An 18,034-nucleotide genomic window follows, 5' to 3' on the forward strand; every position below is an offset into this window, starting at 1 on the left:
TAGTAGAACCCCAAAATACATTTATGAACCTGTAAATTAGCATAATATGGACTCTTTAAAATTAAGAATAAAATCTAAATTGGAATTCAAATGTAAGATTAACAAATTTCTTGCAAGTTCTTATAAATTAAATATATTTATGATGATTTTTTTTAAACGTTTTGTTGTAATGCATCATGTTTCATAATTTAATTGCGATTCATTTTATAAAATAGTGCGATTTTAATTAGTTAAATGTAATCTGTTCCAAGCTCTAATATATATATATATATATATATATATATATATATATATATATGTATGTTTGTGTAATTATATAATAATGTTTTAGAGTTTGATGAATGTCAGTCCATTATAATGATGATGTTTTTGTGTTCAGATGTTCATCATGAGAGAGCAGGTGGATGTGATTCATGCTGGAGAACAGCAGATGCTGCAGACACCAGTGAAGATTGAAGTGAAGCTGGAGATAAAAGAAGAAAACAATGCAGAGGAACAACAGACTGATGAAGATGATGAACAGCAGATGCTGCAGACACCAGTGAAGATTGAAGTGAAGCAGGAAGAGATAAAAGAAGAAAACACAACAGAAGAACAACAGACTGATGAAGAAGACAAAGAACAGCAGATGCTGCAGACACCAGTGAAGATGTGTTCAGTGAAGCTGCTGGACTGCAGGAACCAGATGAAGATGAGAGGAGAAACCACAGCAGAGGAACTACAGGTTGATGAAGATGATGATGATTTTATTCCTTCAGGTATGTTTTTGAGATGTCAGGTAAAATGTAATTTTCAGTCACCATTTACTTTAACTCTTTAGAAAAAAAGCAATTTTTCCACTGCACGTTATGGTTCGACTTGACTCTACTCGCTTTACTTTTCTGAGCTTGCTTTTCCAGTGTTGTTTAGTGTCGCCTCAATGTGGGTGGGATTATAGGCTGATCGTCATAGTTTCGCCACCTCTACTGCTGTGTCGGCATCTTAAACGCAACAAACATTACTGACCATAAACAATAATATACAAGTTTAACAGTTAAATTGGAAGCAAGCTTTCCAGTAGCTGGTCAACTAAATAAAGTGAAGCTTTCAAGCAGAGTATATAGTTAACGTACCATCATCCATCATGGTCTCCAACAACACTCTCCCTCCCATTGCTCGCGAGTCTATTGCCATAGATAGCGTCCATTTGATTGAACCACTTCCACTTTCTTGTGTTTGAACCACTCCGGCTGTTGTGGTACTTGATGGTTCTGTAGCCACTTTTCTACTTTTCCCTACACTGTTGGTAGGTCCGCTGGTAGCCGCGTGCGGCCAACAGCTGAGAAACTTCCTGAAAGACTTTTTCATTTTGTTGTCGCTAACAAGAGGAAGTCTGCACCTTGTTTAGTAATCATGGGGTGGTTTTGCGCACATCCATTTCTTTTTAAAATTAGAAGTCGCATGATCAAATTATACTGCTATCGCTAACTTTAAAACTAGCGGGTTGATGTCCCCCATCGCAAATCCAGTGACACTGATAGTGACGATTCTCTCTGACCAATCAGTGATCTGCAGGGTTTTGACATCACATTTATGCTCAGCTCAGCTCACTTGGAACCTCAAACGAGATGGTACTAAAAAAGTACCAGGTACTATAAACAGTGGAAACCCCCCAAAAAGGGAGCAGTGTCGAGTTGTACTGTGCAGTAGAAAAGTCCCATTAGAAGAGCGATGGTAAATCTGACTTATGCAAACTTTCTAAGCTCCAAGGAGGACAAATGGCTGAGAAACAGACCAAGAGAAAAAGGTCAGATAAATATAAACTAAAATAGAGGGATTATGATAAGTTGAGGGATAGGAGCCATGTCAACATAGGCGAGGCTTTTCAGCAGTGGAGAGACCTCCGAGAGTAAAAGGCTTGAAGACGACACCTCGGGACATTCAGGGCCTTTCCCCCCAGAAATGACTGGGAACTTGCAAGTGCCTTGTTGGAAGAGTGGGGTAACATCTCACAGCAAGATCTGGCAAATCTGGTGCAGTCCATGAGGAGGAGATGCACTGCAGTACTTAATGCAGCTGGTGGCCACACCAGATATTGGCTTTTTACTTTTGATTTTGCCCCCTTTGTTCAAGGATATATTATTCCATTTAGTCACATGTCTTGTGAAAGTTTATGTCTTAGTTGTTGGATCTTTTCATACAAATATTTACACGTTAAGTTTGCTGAAAATAAAATCAGTTGAAAGTGAGAGGACGTTTCTCGTTTCGCTGAGTTTAGAATTGCTTAATTAAAAAAAGCTTAACTTTTACTTTTTCAATTTCTGAGTGTTTACTTGAATACTCGATACTGTTGAAGATCAAGCACAGTTTTTCTTAATTTTTACTTTTGTTCTATTTTGTAATTTTTTTTCAAGCTAGCTAATAGCAATGTGCATGGAAAGTCAACATTCGGTTGACCTTTGACAAGACACTATAGGAATACCAAAATATTTGGTTATTTTACACCTGCGTCTGCACAGTTTTTCTACAGTTGAATTCAGAAGTTTACATACACCTTAGCCAAATACATGTAAACTCAGTTTTTCACAATTCCTGACATTTAATTGTAGAAAACATTTACCTGTCTTAGGTCAGTTAGGATCACTATTTTAAGAATGTGAAATGTCAGAATAATAGTAGAGAGAATTATTTATTTTCTTTCATCACATTACCAGTGGGTAAGAAGTTTGCAAAAACATTGTTATTATTTGGTAGCATTGCCTTTTAAATTGTTTAACTTGGTCAAACGATTTGGGTAGCCTTCCACAAGATTCTCAAAATAAGTTGCTGGTATTTTGACCCATTCTTTCAGGCACAACTGGTGTACCTGAGTCAGGCTTGGAGGCCTTCCTGTTTGCACATGCTTTGTCAGTTCTGCCCACTAATTTTCTGTTGGGTTGAAGTCAGGGCTTTGTGATGGCAACTCCAATACCTTGACTTTGTTGTTCTTAAGCCATTTTGCCACTACTTGGGAAGTACTCTATGGGTCATTGTCCATTTGCAAGACCCATTTGTGACCGAGTCTATTTTGTGAAGTGCACCAGTCCCTCTTGAAGCAAAGCACCACCTATATGTTTCAAGGTTGGGATGGCGTTCTACAGCTTGCAGTCTTCTCATTTTGTTTTGCCAAACATAACTATGGTCATTATGGCCAAACAGTTACATTTTTGTTTCATCAGACTAGAGGTAATTTCTCCAAAAATTAAGATATTTGTCACCACGTGTACCTGCAAACTGTTATCTGGCTTCCTTGCTGAGCAGCCTTTCTGGTCATTTCTATACAGGACTAATTTTACTGTGGATATAGATACCTGTCTGTCTGTTTGGTCCAGCATCTTTACAAGGACCTTGTTGTTGTTCTGGGATTGATTTGCACTTTTAACGGTAAATCTCAGAACTTTACTTTTGTACACTGATTGTCACCTCACACATCCCCAGGGTTACGTGTTCCCCAGTCTGGGAAACACTGTAGTAGAAGAATATAATATGATACAATGTTTCTGATCAGAAGGTAAAAGTTATTTCCACGTTCTGCTGGTTGGGAGCAGAGGTATTCATGTAGCAATGAGGGAGGTCTCAAGAGCAGGATCTAAACACACCTAGTTTAATAAGAATAAAACTAAATAAAAACAGGTTGAACATGGAAATAGGGCAAGACAGAAAACCAGGAAGCAAAAACAAATGAAAACAAACAGGATTGAAACCGGTGCATGAACTGGGGAGAAACATTAACAACAGACAAAAGTGAACAGGAAAATTTAAATTTATGCATTCGGAAGATGCTTTTATCCAAAGCGACTTACAGTGCACTTATTACAGGGACAATCCCCCGTAGCAACCTGGAGTTAAGTGCCTTGCTCAAGGACACAATGGTGGTGGCTGTGGGGTTCGAACCAACGACCTTCTGATTAACAGTTATGTGCCTTAGCCCACTACGCCACCACCACCACTCCATAAAAAATAGGGCATTATATACATGAGAGATAAATAGGTAAATAACGATGCCCAAGAAGGGCAGGAAGGGTAGGAAGGGTCAAAATGAAGCCAGAGAACATCGAGTCCAGAGCAGATCGAGCTGATGGCCAGAGGACCCAGGAGACCAGGTTAGCTCAGGCAGACGACCATGGGACCAAGGAAACCAGGTAGACAACCAGGGAACCATTAGACAACCAGGTCAGATTAGGCGTTGAAGGGTGAGGGTCGAAATCCCTTGTCTCTTCAGATATATCAATGCATATATATATATCCTTTTATATCAATATCTATCTATATTCTGTTGCTTAACTTCTTTAATAAAATGATGAATTAACTATATGCATGATCACATAATCAATTCTATTTTCTTATGCATAACTGAAATATACTTTGAATCATATGTGTGTTGGAATGTTAACTAGTGTCTTTTAAGGAACATTCCAGAGAGTCTCTCTCTCTTTCCTGCCCGTAGTCTGAAGGTCCTTTGGGGATAAGCTTAGCTGTGATGAGAGGGGGCAGGGAGAATGTTAAACATATGGTCTGTGTTTGATTGTTACTTTTCTATGATTAAGTATATGGTTTAAAGTCCTATGCAATACTACCTGAATAGTAGAAGTGTGATTTTCTCTTATTATTTCTTTAGGGAAGCAATGTATGTTATTTTTCACCCTCTCCTCTGCCTGAGGAGTGAAAATTTTATCTCTCTTGTTTTGGTTCAAATGGCCTGATAATGTGTGCTCTGGCTGACTTGTGCCCAGAGAAGGACTTTCGTTCGTCAGTGTTTCGTGTGTGCGTATTGACCTTCTACCCAGGTTTTGAACCCAGGGAGACACAGCAGGCAGACTCGAAGACGCCCGAGACCATCTGCGAGGTCACTTCAGATGTAAATCTCGGGCCAGGACGACAATTGCGCTGATTAATGTTGATGTGCTATAGCTATCTATATGTTGTGACTTTATACTCTGTTAGCCAATCAGGAGTTGAATAATAGAATATACGTCCTTGCAAATGGTATAATTGATGTAAAATTTTGTGTAAGGTATGAGTTTAGCTTTCGATCTCCTCGTGAGACTTTGCCGCTGGCTCTACCAATTTCACTGCAAACTATTCTTCAGTAAATTTTGGATTCTTTGATTGAACTTCTGACTCCTGGTTTTCTTTCTCCATATCTGATCCGGGTCATAACTGTTATACCCCTAACAGCGTACAACCAGGGGTCCAATGAAACCAGGGCAGATCAGGCGGACAACCAAGTGACCAATCAAACCAGGGCAGATCAGGCGGACAACCAGGGGACCAATGAAACCAGGCCAGATCAAACCAGGCCAGATCAGGCGGACGACCAGGGGACCAATGAAACCAGGGCAGATCAGGCAGATGACAAATGAAACCAGGGCAGATCAGGCGGACGACCAGGGGACCAAAGAAACCAGGGCAGATCAGGCGGACGACAAAGGAACCAAGGAAACGAGGGCAGATCAGACAGAAGACCAGGGCACCAAGGAAACCAGGGCAGCTTGGCCGTGGCAGGCGTGTGGGCATTGGCTTGTTGGCCATGGCAGGCAGGATTGCTGACAAGCTGTGAGAAAGGGTCTTCGTGACCCTACACACTGACATCAGTGGTGGAGAGTTCAACTTGGAGACAAGGGCCAAGAAAAGTTTCGAGCAGGTAGTCTCGGAAGGCAAGGCTATGAAATGGCGTGGAACCAACTCAAACTTGTCTGGGACATGACGTGCACCAGACTCAGACATGGCTGTGACATGGAATGGAGCAAGCTCAGACTTGACTGGGACATGATGTGAAGCAGATTTAGACGTGGCTGAGACATGGTGTGGAGCAGGCTCAGATGTGGTTGTGATATGGCATAGAGCAGACTCAGTCGTGGCTGTGACATGGCGTGGAGCAGTCTCTGGACGTGGTGTAGAGCAGACTCCGGCGTGGCTGTGATGTGGTGTGGAGCAGACTCAGGCATGGCTGTGACCATTGTTACCAACTTAGCGACTTTGTTGCTATTTTTAGCGACTTTTCAGACCCCTTTAGCGACATTTTTTCAAAAAAGCGACTAGCGACAAATCTAGCGACTTTTTGGACAAACCTTAGCAACTTTCCAAATTCCAAATATCGCCAGTACTGCAAGCGTGAGGTCTTACTTCCCCGCTGCGTCTGCTCTGTTCAGTGAGCGGCTGAGGAGCAGCACATTCCGTTGACTGCACGCCAGCGGACATAGACATGAATGAGCTGCGCTTGTGCATGCTGTGTTAGCAGGAACCAATCAGTGATCACATAGCAGCTGCCTTCTCCTTTGTTTTAATTCAAAACATTTAATTTGACCGTTTTTTCTTGGCATGCACTTATAATCACTACTAATCAGAGTTTTAGTTCATTCCGGTTCGGTTTCTGAACTCTCCGACTTCAGATCGTATATTTACAGACTCTATACATTTTACTTATCCAAACACAACAATAAACCTTCTTCAAACTCATAAACATGTAACGTTAGCTAAGTTCCGTTCCGTTGTCTAACAGAAAATATGTAATTGAGAACCGTTTTACTGGACATTCGGCTATATACTTATATAAAAACAGTATGAGCACGGTTTAGGGGAGATAACTGTTATTATAAACTGAAGTAGGCTACAGTACCGACAAATTAGGCAGAATGCAAATACGACGCGATGACGTCATTAATATGCTAATGACGCATGACGTCATCTGGCGACATTTAGCTACTTTTCGAGCAGGCTTTAGCTACTTTCCATTGAAAATAGTTGGCAGCACTGGCTGTGACATGGCGTGGAGCAGACTCTGGCGTGGCTGACTTGGAAACCGGGATTGGGATTGATTGAGGAGGATCCGCTTAAGTGAATGTCTCTAATGTCAACTCAACATATTCCTCCCATGTGTAATCTCCAGTCGCCGGTAACTCCCTCCACTGGTATGCAATGAGACTGATGAAGTACATAGACTTCAGTGTTGCTTCAGAAAGTCAGTGTACTTGCTAGGACACAAAACAGACGGGAATATTCCAGGACACGTAAATTCGCTCTGGTCAGCCAAATTAAAGGCACTGCTAGATCCATTTCTTTTAGGTCGGTTGTTCAGTAGCAATGAGGGAGGTCACAAGAGAAGCAGCTAGTTTAATAAGAATAAAACTAAATACAAAACAGGTGTAACATGGAAACAGGGCAAGACAGGAAACCATGAAGCAAAAACAAATGAAACAAACAGGACTGAAACCGGAGCATGAATTGGGGAGAAACATTAACAACAGACAAAAGTGCTTCCTAGACCTTTACATTTAGAGAACATACTGGCATATTGTGTTCTCTTAAATATTTCCCTAATTTTTCTGTAGTTTGTTTTAAAAAAAAATCTTAAATTTAGCTTTATAAAACCTGAAGGAACCCTGTATGAATATAAACCTTTTGCACAGCAAAAATCACATATATACTGGACATTTGTTGTGTTCTGCAAATAAATTGGGGTTAAAAATAATTTATTTAAATGTGTCCCTCTTGAATAAATGTGTCAACTTATTGTGTTTATTGTAGAGCTGATGGAAGTAAGAGAAGAACGTGAAAAGCTGAAGGAAGTGGAGGAGGAACAGCATGGTTTCATAACGGGAGAAAAATCTTTAAGTGGCTCAAAGACAGAAGACAATTTCTCACCTAAAAAGCCTCAAAGAACAGCCAAGAAAGCTTTCTCCTGCTCTCAGTGTGGAACATGTTTCACATATAAAAGCAAACTTAATATACACATGAGAGTTCACACTGGAGAGAAACCTTACACGTGCCATCTGTGTGGAAATAGTTTTGCATATGCTACCAGTTTCAAGAGTCATCTCTTTTGCCACTCTGGAGAAAAGTCATTTGAATGTGATAAGTGTGGTAAAACATTTGTTCTGGTACAGTACCTAAAACAACATCTGAAAACTCACACAAATGAGAAGCCTTACAAGTGTTCATTTTGTGAAAAGTGTTTTTCATGCATGTCCTATTTGAAAAAACACCAGAAAATACATACCGGTGTGGCAGCTCATGTGTGCTTTGAATGTGGGAAGACCTTTATTACAGCCAGTGACTTGAAACGGCATGAAATAATTCATACTGGAGAGAAACCATACAAGTGCTCATACTGTGAAAAGAGTTTCAGAAATTCAGTAAACCTGAAAACACATGAGAGAATTCATACTGGAGAAAAACCATACAAGTGCTCACACTGTGAAAAGAGTTTCTTTCGGTCACAAAACCTGAAAACGCACGAGAGATTTCATACTGGAGTAAAACCTTACAAGTGCTCACACTGTGAAAAGAGTTTCACTCTGTCACAAGAACTAAAAACACATGTGAGATTTCATACTGGAGAAAAACCTTACAAGTGCTCACACTGTGGAAAGAGTTTCACACAGTCAAAACAACTGAAAACACATGAGAGAATTCATATTGGAGAGAAACCATACAAGTGCTCACACTGTGGAAAGAGTTTCACACATTTACAACACCTGAAAACACACAAGCGAATTCATACTGGAGAGAAACCATACAAGTGCTCTCACTGTGGAAAGAGTTTCACTCAGTCAGTAAACCTGAAAACACACGAGAGATTTCATACAAGAGAGAAACCTTACAAGTGCTCACACTGTGGAAAGAGTTTCACTCAGTCTTATCACCTGAAAACACACGAGATAATTCATACTGGAGACAAACCATTCAAGTGCTCACAGTGTGGAAAGAGTTTCACTCAGTCAGTAAACATGAAAAGACATGAGAAAACTCATACTGGAGAGAAACTTTGCCACTCAGGGCCTGAAATTCATATCTGAAAATGTGGAGGGAATTCCCCAATTAAGGCCTCAATATACTTCCTACGAAATAAAAAAAATGAACAGGTGTGACATCATATCCAGTTACTAGTGCCCCCACATTTAGAACAAAATCTGAGCAAAAATTAGTTTTTGCGTTCGTTGTGGTGGTTCATAACTGTTCGCTGGAGTGAGCTTTTAGGAAAAAGATTTATCGGCTGCTAAAAACCACCTTTCTGCCATTGGTACACGTCATTGGTAGGTGTAACCTGGAGCTCCACCTACCTTGAGGCCGATGGTTAATTTTGTTTGTTGTTTAATGAGTCAAAATCAGTCAACATAAATGCATTGATGTGCAGAGTTATTAGTAACCTGGTGCAAATGTGCCTTCATCTGTACGACGCATGAAGACATTTTCCAAGACCAAGTCACTTTTCTGAACTTCTGTATAGTTCAGATAGAACCAGGGTCATAAATCAGCTTTTCCATTAGACCTTCACAAGGGCAATTTGTTCTATTCTAAACGTATATAATGACCGTGTCTGCCAAAAACCACAATAATAAGGGCTAAGCAAATCAGCAGAAGGATCGTGGCAGCAAATGGGATCTCATTGATTTGGAGCATGGCATGATTGTTGGTGCCAGATGGGCATGTCTGAGTATTTCCACTGATCTCCTGGGATTTTCATTCACAACAGTCTCTAAAATTTACTCTAGAAAAAACGTCCCGTGAGCGACAGTTCTGTGGATGGAAATGCCGTGTTGATGAGAGAGGTCAACAGAGAATGGCTTCAGTCTTCAGAAAGTCTTCTGTAACCGCTCTGTACAATTGTGGTGAGAAGAATATCGTCTCAGAATGCTACTCCGAGATGCGGGTTGGAATTGTTTTTGGGTGAGCACTACCTGATATTAGGCATGTGGTTTTAATATTGTTGCTGATCGGTTTGTGTGTGTGTGTGTGTATACAGTGCATCTGGAAAGTATTCACAGCGCTTCACTTTTTTCACATTTTGTTGTTACAGCCTTATTCCAAAATGGATTAAATTAATTATTTTCCACAAAATTCTACAAACAATACCCTATAATGACAACGTGAATTTTTTTTTTTTTAATCTTTGCAAATGTATTAAAAATTAAAAATGAAAGAAAATCACATGTACTTAAGTATTCACAGCCTTTGCTCAATACTTTGTTGAAGCACCTTTGGCACCAATTACAGCCTCAATTCTTTTTGAGTATGATGCTACAAGCTTGGCACACCTATTTTTGGGCAGTTTCTCCCATTCTTCATTGCAGGACCTCTCAAGCTCCATCAGGTTGGGTGGGGAGCGTCGGTGCACAGCCATTTTCAGGTCTCTCCAGAGATGTTCAATCGGGTTCAAGTCTGGGCTCTGGCTGGGCCACTCAAGGACATACACAGAGTTGTCCCGTAGCCACTCCTTTGTTATCTTGGCTGTGTGCTTAGGGTCGTTGTCCTGTTGGAAAATGAACCGTTGCTCCAGTCTGATGTCCAGAGCGCTATGGAGCAGGTTTTCATCAAGGATGTCTCTGTGCATTGCTGGATTCATCTTTCCCTTGATCCTGACTTGTCTCCCAGTTCCTGCCGCTGAAAAACATCCCCACAGCATAATGCTGCCATGACCATGCTTCACTTTAGGGATGGTATTGGCAAGGTGATGAGCGGTGCCTTGTTTCCTCCAGACATGACGCTTGCCTTTCAGGCCAAATAGTTCAATCTTTGTTTCATCAGACCAGAGAATTTGGTTTCTCATGGTCTGAGAGTCCTTTAGGTGCCTCAGTAATTAATTTAATCAATTTTGGAATAAGGTTGTAACATAACAAAATGTGGAAAAAGTGATGCGCTGTGAATACTTTCCGGATGCACTTTAAGCAGTCAACGGATGTAGAAAGGAAGTCCCACCTACATGAAAGGGAGCCAATCACCTTTTAGATACAGACATCACCTGTCAATCAACTTACATTAGCTATGCAAGCTGGTAAAATTGTGTTTTTATGCATAATTTGAGGTAAAGAATGACCATTTATAATTCCAGTATTGTCAGATTTTGAGTGCACAACATATCGAACCTTGAGGTGGATGGGCTACAACAGCACAAGACCATGTCAAGTTCCACCCTCAAGTTTTGACGTGATGTGCATTCTGAAATGATCACTACAATTGCACAGAGGGGTTATCTGAGTTACCATAGCCTTTCAGCTTGAACCTGGCTGGCAGTCAACAAGACTTTTCCGTTCGCAGAATTGCCGTTCACTGGATTTCTTTTTGTTTTTGGCACCATTCTGAGTAAATTCAAGAGATTGTTGTATGTGAAAGTCCCAGGAGATCAACAGTTACAGAAATACTCAAACCACCCCATCTGGCATCAACAATCATGCCACGGTCCAAATCACTGAAATAAAAAAAATTCCCCATTCGTATGGTTGATGTGACCATTAACTGAAGCTCCAGACCTGTAACTGCAGAGGCTGAAAAAGGTGAAGAACCCCTGCCTACAATGCATCTTTAGCGTTATCACAATAGATCTATGGTGATGTAGCAGTAGGCATGTGTACTCAGTGGTGAAGGGGTGGATGCCTGGATATTATATCCTTTGATTTAATTATCGTAGTGGAACTAATCAGTATATTCATCACAGTTTTGAACTAATGATTTTTTATTCAAAGTATCTTAATATATGTTCTTTGTGGTTTCATGTTCGTACAAGCAGTTTGAGACCATTCCATATCTGTCTTCATGCTTTAGGAGACAGTGTGTCTTCTGGCTAATAGGCTTCTCTTGTGTCTACATTGATTAATCATTTTTCTGCCAAGTTAACAAGAATACAACTTCAGCTTTCCTGAGAGAAAGTACAGATATCTCTATGTTTTAAATTCTTATAAGATAAGACCAGTCTCCACAGAAGCTTTATAGTATAAGACCTTGAATAGGAGAAACCTTGTGTGTGTGTGTTATTCCAAAAGTATTTCTGTTTCAGGAGTTCAATGAAGTGAGAATCGCTGTCGAGAGGTGGACAACTGGTCCTCAGAGACCCACTATTGTCTATAAAGGGAAGACTGTCCATGGCCTATGACCTGACTCAGACTGTTGGAGCCTATATACGGAACTAAAAGTATCATGCCAACAATCAATGAAATATACCAAGTACACGATGTCCGTGTTCAGAAATTGTATATACTTATCTACGCTTGTAACCAATCACAAATCTAGAAGCTATAGCATTAACGTCAACTTGATGCTGTATCTGAATATATGTATTCATGTTTTTGGACCCGAGTTCAGTTCGTGATTCTCCTGTCTTCAAGGCTTTTGTACTGCTGACTTCTTCCATTTGATTTTGTAAACAACTCTCTTCAGTAAAACTCAACTAATTTGACACCTCGACTCCTGGTCTTCATTCCAAGCCTACTGGTCTACGGGCCCAAGCTGTAATCCCCTACAGTGGTCACACAACAGACTCGCCTGCATACGGTGATAGATCGTGGATAAAATATATGTGAATGTCTGTGCAAGTCAAATTTGCCAATTTCTGTGCTAACTTAAGTTCTGCAAACACATTTACTGGGATTTGGTATTAAACAAAAATCAAACCTTTTGATGTTTTTCTTGATATAGTTTTATGGGTGTTATTTATCGGCATTGGTTTATCTGTGTGAACCGTGTTCACTTGGCTGATAAACAGAAGTGTTACCTTTCCATTGTTTTTGTTTTACTTATGACATTTTGTGTACTGGCAGCCCTTTCTGGACTTTGTTAAGAATGTTATTTCTGTGTAAATTCCACTCTGTAACAATCTTTTATCTTTTTTTACTGAAATCTGTTGTCTGTGTGCATATGACAGCCCATATCCTTTCTTTTTCTTTTGTTTGTGTGTTATGTAATTTCCTTTTTTGTACATGTCTATATAGAGCACTTGGTGAGACTAAACTTTTCCAGCATTTGTTTTCAGTTTTTTTGACTGTGTGAACTTTAAAAATACATCTATATTTTCTTTTATGTTTTAACTGCCGCGGCCAACTAGCCAACGCCCATGCATGCCACAGCCAATGAGCTGGAAGCCTTGGCCATCCCAGAGCTAGCGTTGCCAGCCTCTGTTGTCCCAGAGCCTGCTTTACCAACCTCGGCCATCCCAGAGCCTGTGCTGTCGACTTCGGCCTCCCGGCGGAGGAGGAGGAAAAAGGCTTCCATTTCCCAATCTCTGCCAGTGTTCACGACCAAGGAGGTCATTTCCAAGTCCCTGCCAGTGTTCACGAGCACATAGGTCATTTCCAAGTCCCTGCCAGTGTTCACGACCACGGAGGTTGTTTCTGCCAGTGTTCACGATCACGGAGGTTGTTTCCAAGTCCCTGCCAGTGTTCATGACCACATACAGTCAGGTCCATAAATATTGGGACATCGACACAATTCTAATCTTTTTGGCTCTATACACTCACCTAAAGGATTATTAGGAACACCTGTTCAATTTCTCATTAATGCAATTATCTAATCAACCAATCACATGGCAGTTGCTTCAATGCATTTAGGGGTGTGGTCCTGCTCAAGACAATCTCCTGAACTCCAAACTGAATGTCAGAATGGGAAAGAAAGGTGATTTAAGCAATTTTGAGCGTGGCATGGTTGTTGGTGCCAGACGGGCCGGTCTGAGTATTTCACAATCTGCTCAGTTACTGGGATTTTCACACACAAACATTTCTAGGGTTTACAAAGAATGGTGTGAAAAGGGAAAAACATCCAGTATGCGGCAGTCCTGTGGGAGAAAATGCCTTGTTGATGCTAGAGGTCAGAGGAGAATGGGCCGACTGATTCAAGCTGATAGAAGAGCAACTTTGACTGAAATAACCACTCGTTACCGAGGTATGCAGCAAAGCATTTGTGAAGCCACAACACACACAACCTTGAGGCAGATGGGCTACAACAGCAGAAGACCCCACCGGGTACCACTCATCTCCACTACAAATAGGAAAAAGAGGCTACAATTTGCAAGAGCTCACCAAAATTGGACAGTTGAAGACTGGAAAAATGTTGCCTGGTCTGATGAGTCTCGATTTCTGTTGAGACATTCAGATGGTAGAGTCAGAATTTGGCATAAACAGAATGAGAACATGGATCCATCATGCCTTGTTACCACTGTGCAGACTGGTGGTGGTGGTGTAATGGTGTGGGGAATGTTTTCTTGGCACACTTTAGGCCCCTTAGTGCCAATTGGGCATCGTTTAAATGCCACGGCCTACCTGAGCATTGTTTCTGACCATGTCCATCCCTTTATGGCCACCATGTACCCATCCTCTCATGGCTACTTCCAGCAGGATAATGCACCATGTCACAAAAATCGAATCATTTCAAATTGGTTTCTTGAACATGACAATGAGTTCACTGTACTAAAATGGCCCCCACAGTCACCAGATCTCAACACAATAGAGCATCTTTGGGATGTGGTGGAACAGGAGCTTCGTGCCCTGGATGTGCATCCCACAAATCTCCATCAACTGCAAGATGCTATCCTATCAATATGGGCCAACATTTCTAAAGAATGCTTTCAGCACCTTGTTGAATCAATGCCATGTAGAATTAAGGCAGTTCTGAAGACAAAAGGGGGTCAAACACAGTATTAGTGTGGTGTTCCTAATAATCCTTTTGGTGAGTGTACACCACCACAATGGATTTGAAATGAAACGAACAAGATGTACTTTAACTGCAGACTTTCAGCTTTATTTTGAGGGTATTTACATCCAAATCAGGTGAACGGTGTAGGATTTACAACAGTTTGTATATGTGCCACCCACTTTTTAAGGGACCAAAAGTAATGGGACAGTTGGCTGCTCATCTGTTCCATGGCCCGGTGTGTGTTATTCCCTCATTATTCTTCCCTTATTATTATTTTTCGATTGCTACTCGTGTTTGTGTGTAAGTGCGGGGGTGCACGAGGGCTTTTTTTTTTTTTATGAAATTGAAATATATGTTGGATATTTTATACATTGTTTTGACGTTCTTTACCAATTTACGTCAACTGATGTCTTTGTTTTAATTGGTAATTTTGTTGTGGTAGCCTGTAGGGCTCTTTGAAATAACTGAAATAATGTGGCGAAGTGATTTGGAACTGCTATGCAGTTAATACTTTATAGCCGTGCGTTTCCTTGAAAAATAATTGCACACCTTACAACATCCATCAGCCAATCAGAATTAAGCATTCAACAGAACATGGTATAAATGGACAATAACTATATTATAAATTGGACATATTGACTGTGGAATGTTGTTGTGATGACATCACAATCAGCTCGGTTTGTGGCCTTCCCACTTCAAAACTGATTCTGGCACCGGTGGCTGATTTTCTCAGAAGTGGAGGCAACTGAGTTTCATCACCCGGATTGAGGCATGTAATTGTGCCACTATGAGGAATTAAAGAGCATTGGGAAGTGGGCATGTAAAAAATGTTTTAAAAATCCATATTTAGTTGTATATTTAATCAATATTTTTTATTGAGATCATCATCTTTGTTTTATTATTAAATAACTGCTATAAGTCTATTTTGCTGTAAAAGTAAAGGTATTGGAAATGTTAATCCTGCCCCTTTAAGAGTTAGTTTCCTTCGGGATGATCAACTCCTCTCTCAGTCGCTTTTCAACTATTTCGACGCATCAACACTCCAGTCCAGCAGGAGGCGGAAATTCGCCAGAAGTTGCAGAAAACACAAGAAGAAGACCTGAGATCCACAACACCGTTTGAGCGCATGAATCGGTACGTGTTTTGTGTTTTACATTGACAGATTTAGATTTTTCTGTGCATGTTGTTTTTATCTCTTTGGTGTTTTAATGACTTTAAAAGAAGCTCATTATCGTCTGATGTAGTTTGTTTGTTGCTGTCACGTGTAGAGGTGAAAAACAACAAAACAGTTGAGAACCAGTAGATTATTTACACTTTCTGTCTGTCTGTGGCTAAACTCAAGCACTTTAAATTAAGATTCTCGTGTTGGCAGATATACATTTTCATTTTGATATGAATTTAATCTGTCCGTTTGATCCTATTATTAAATAAAGTCTGCTGGAAATGTCAGAGGTTTTTGCTCTTTAATGTGTTTTAATAACAGCATCATTCTTTCCTAACAGTGAGGAGCAATCTCACTGTAACAATAACCCGAAACTGTCATTTAAACATACTTGTGTTAAAGATTCATACCTGTAAAATTGTCTAATTAACTCATATATCTGCAAAAAAAAAAAACTGTACCCATGTACATTTTTGTATTTTTTTTTAAAGATGCCCTATTATGTTTTGTTGATTTTACCTTTACTTTAGTGTGTAATATAGCTCTTTGTGCATGTAAAATGTCCATTGAATATTCTTGCTTTAGTGATTTTACATTGATTTTTAAAAAACAAAAAACTTAAATCAAATACATTTCTAAATTCAAACTGCACTCCAAACTAAATGAAAAAGCAATTAAAATAATGAAGTGATCAAAACAATTAATATATATATATCATTAAAACAAATGTGATGCCGATACCTTGACTTCGATACTGGTTCCTAAACGATACTTTTTTCGATACCAATTTTATGAAATCTATTTGAACAAGATTACGTACATTACATGTTACCTAAAAAAACTTTGGTTTTTATTTTTTTTTTTCAGTTTATTGACTTTTTTTTTTATAGACTCAAAGAATATCCTGATCCTTCTGGTCTCCTCATGCAAGGGTTGGCAGGGCCAGAGGCTATAACATTAATGTGAAGAGGAAAAAACAACAACAAGAAAGCTAAACTGTTAATTCAGCCAACCCTAATAACAAGTATGGTTTATCAAGATTGTTAGTGTAATGTGAGTTAAACTTGATCAGTTACTGTCAACCTTAAAGCATTTTTAGCATCGATTTAGCTAGCTATCTACAGCCATACATCCAAACAATATCTAATGTTACGTAGGTCCCAGTTTATTGGACTATGTCACTGCACACAGAAACGTTAAGTTAACATGTACACAAGCATGCACCACTACAAGTTGGTTTATTTGTTAAAGATTAACTTTACCTGTCCGAGTCCCAGTCATAGCGGCGTTGCATTCATCAGTAGTTTTGGAGGACTCATGTGGTGGGCATGTTGGAGGAGGACTCGTGTGGTTGGCATGTTGAAGGAAGCTCTGTGGCATGAGGACAATGAGAGGATGACTGCACCGTCTCGGTCTTCTTGCAGTTGAAGACGGAGCAACTTTCTGCTCATAAGTTTATTCCGTGCACTGTCAAGTGCTTCATCAGATTTGTCATGTTGCTGGTCTTGGCAGCAATTATCTTGTCGCAAATATTGCATCACGTGCTGTTGGCATCGAGCCTGATGAAATTTAGCCACACTTTTGATCTTTTCCACATCTTTCACATGTATGGGGTTTGAGACACATACACATTACAGCCTCATGTGTGAACCGCATCTCCGGACATAACCAGCATAAAAATATTGTTTTTCCTTGATGTCTAAACACAGCCAATCACCAGCACTTTTAGATTTGGGCACATCTAGCATGCTTATACATGCTTATCGCTGACGTTGATGAGATGAAACCCTTAGGTATCGAAATTGGGTGCCTAAAATGTATCAAACTCGATATATATGTATCAAAGCCATATATATATATATATATAAATAAACATTTACCATCAGGCAAGAATCCGTCTAAACATGCATGTGGAAAATTACTTACACAAATTAATTTTATGAAACCAAGCACACACAATTATATTTATACCATCTCAGAAACAGATATTTTGTTTAACAGACCTGTTCTTGTGTAAAATCATATATAATAATGTTTTAGAGTTTGATGAATGTCAGTCCATTATAATGATGATGTTTTTGTGTTCAGATGTTCATCATGAGAGAGCAGGTGGATGTGATTCATGCTGGAGAACAGCAGATGCTGCAGACACCAGTGAAGATTGAAGTGAAGCAGGAGATAAAAGAAGAAAACACAACAGAGGAACAACAGACTGATGAAGATGATGATGATGAGACCACAGCAGAGGAACAAAGGAGTGATGAAGATGATGATGAACAGCAGATGCTGCAGACACCAGTAAAGATTGAAGTGAAGCAGGAGGAGATAAAAGAAGAAAACACATCAGAGGAAAAACAGAATGACAATGAAGATGATGATGAACAGCAGATATTGCAGACACCAGTGAAGAAGTGTTCAGTGAAGCTGCTGGACTGCAGGAACCTGATGAAGATG

At 39.9% G+C, this 18,034-nt stretch overlaps 2 protein-coding genes across 3 annotated transcripts in view; one reads left to right on the forward strand and one right to left on the reverse strand.

The window, feature by feature from the left end:
• LOC127625016 (zinc finger protein 501-like) overlaps nt 1–18,034 on the reverse strand; it is a 617,707-nt gene that overhangs the window by 475,125 nt on the left and 124,548 nt on the right. The gene's annotated exons all lie outside the window — the stretch shown is intronic.
• LOC127624953 (zinc finger protein 665-like) overlaps nt 1–18,034 on the forward strand; it is a 158,031-nt gene that overhangs the window by 132,745 nt on the left and 7,252 nt on the right. Inside the window, exons 11-12 of the mRNA XM_052099912.1 lie at nt 380–758; nt 7,546–8,741. Coding sequence (XP_051955872.1) covers nt 380–758; nt 7,546–8,741 — 1,575 coding nt within the window. The remainder of the gene's footprint in view (nt 1–379; nt 759–7,545; nt 8,742–18,034) is intronic.

This window comes from Xyrauchen texanus, chromosome 31, assembly GCF_025860055.1.
Source record: "Xyrauchen texanus isolate HMW12.3.18 chromosome 31, RBS_HiC_50CHRs, whole genome shotgun sequence".
NCBI classification, from domain to species: Eukaryota; Metazoa; Chordata; class Actinopteri; order Cypriniformes; family Catostomidae; genus Xyrauchen; species Xyrauchen texanus.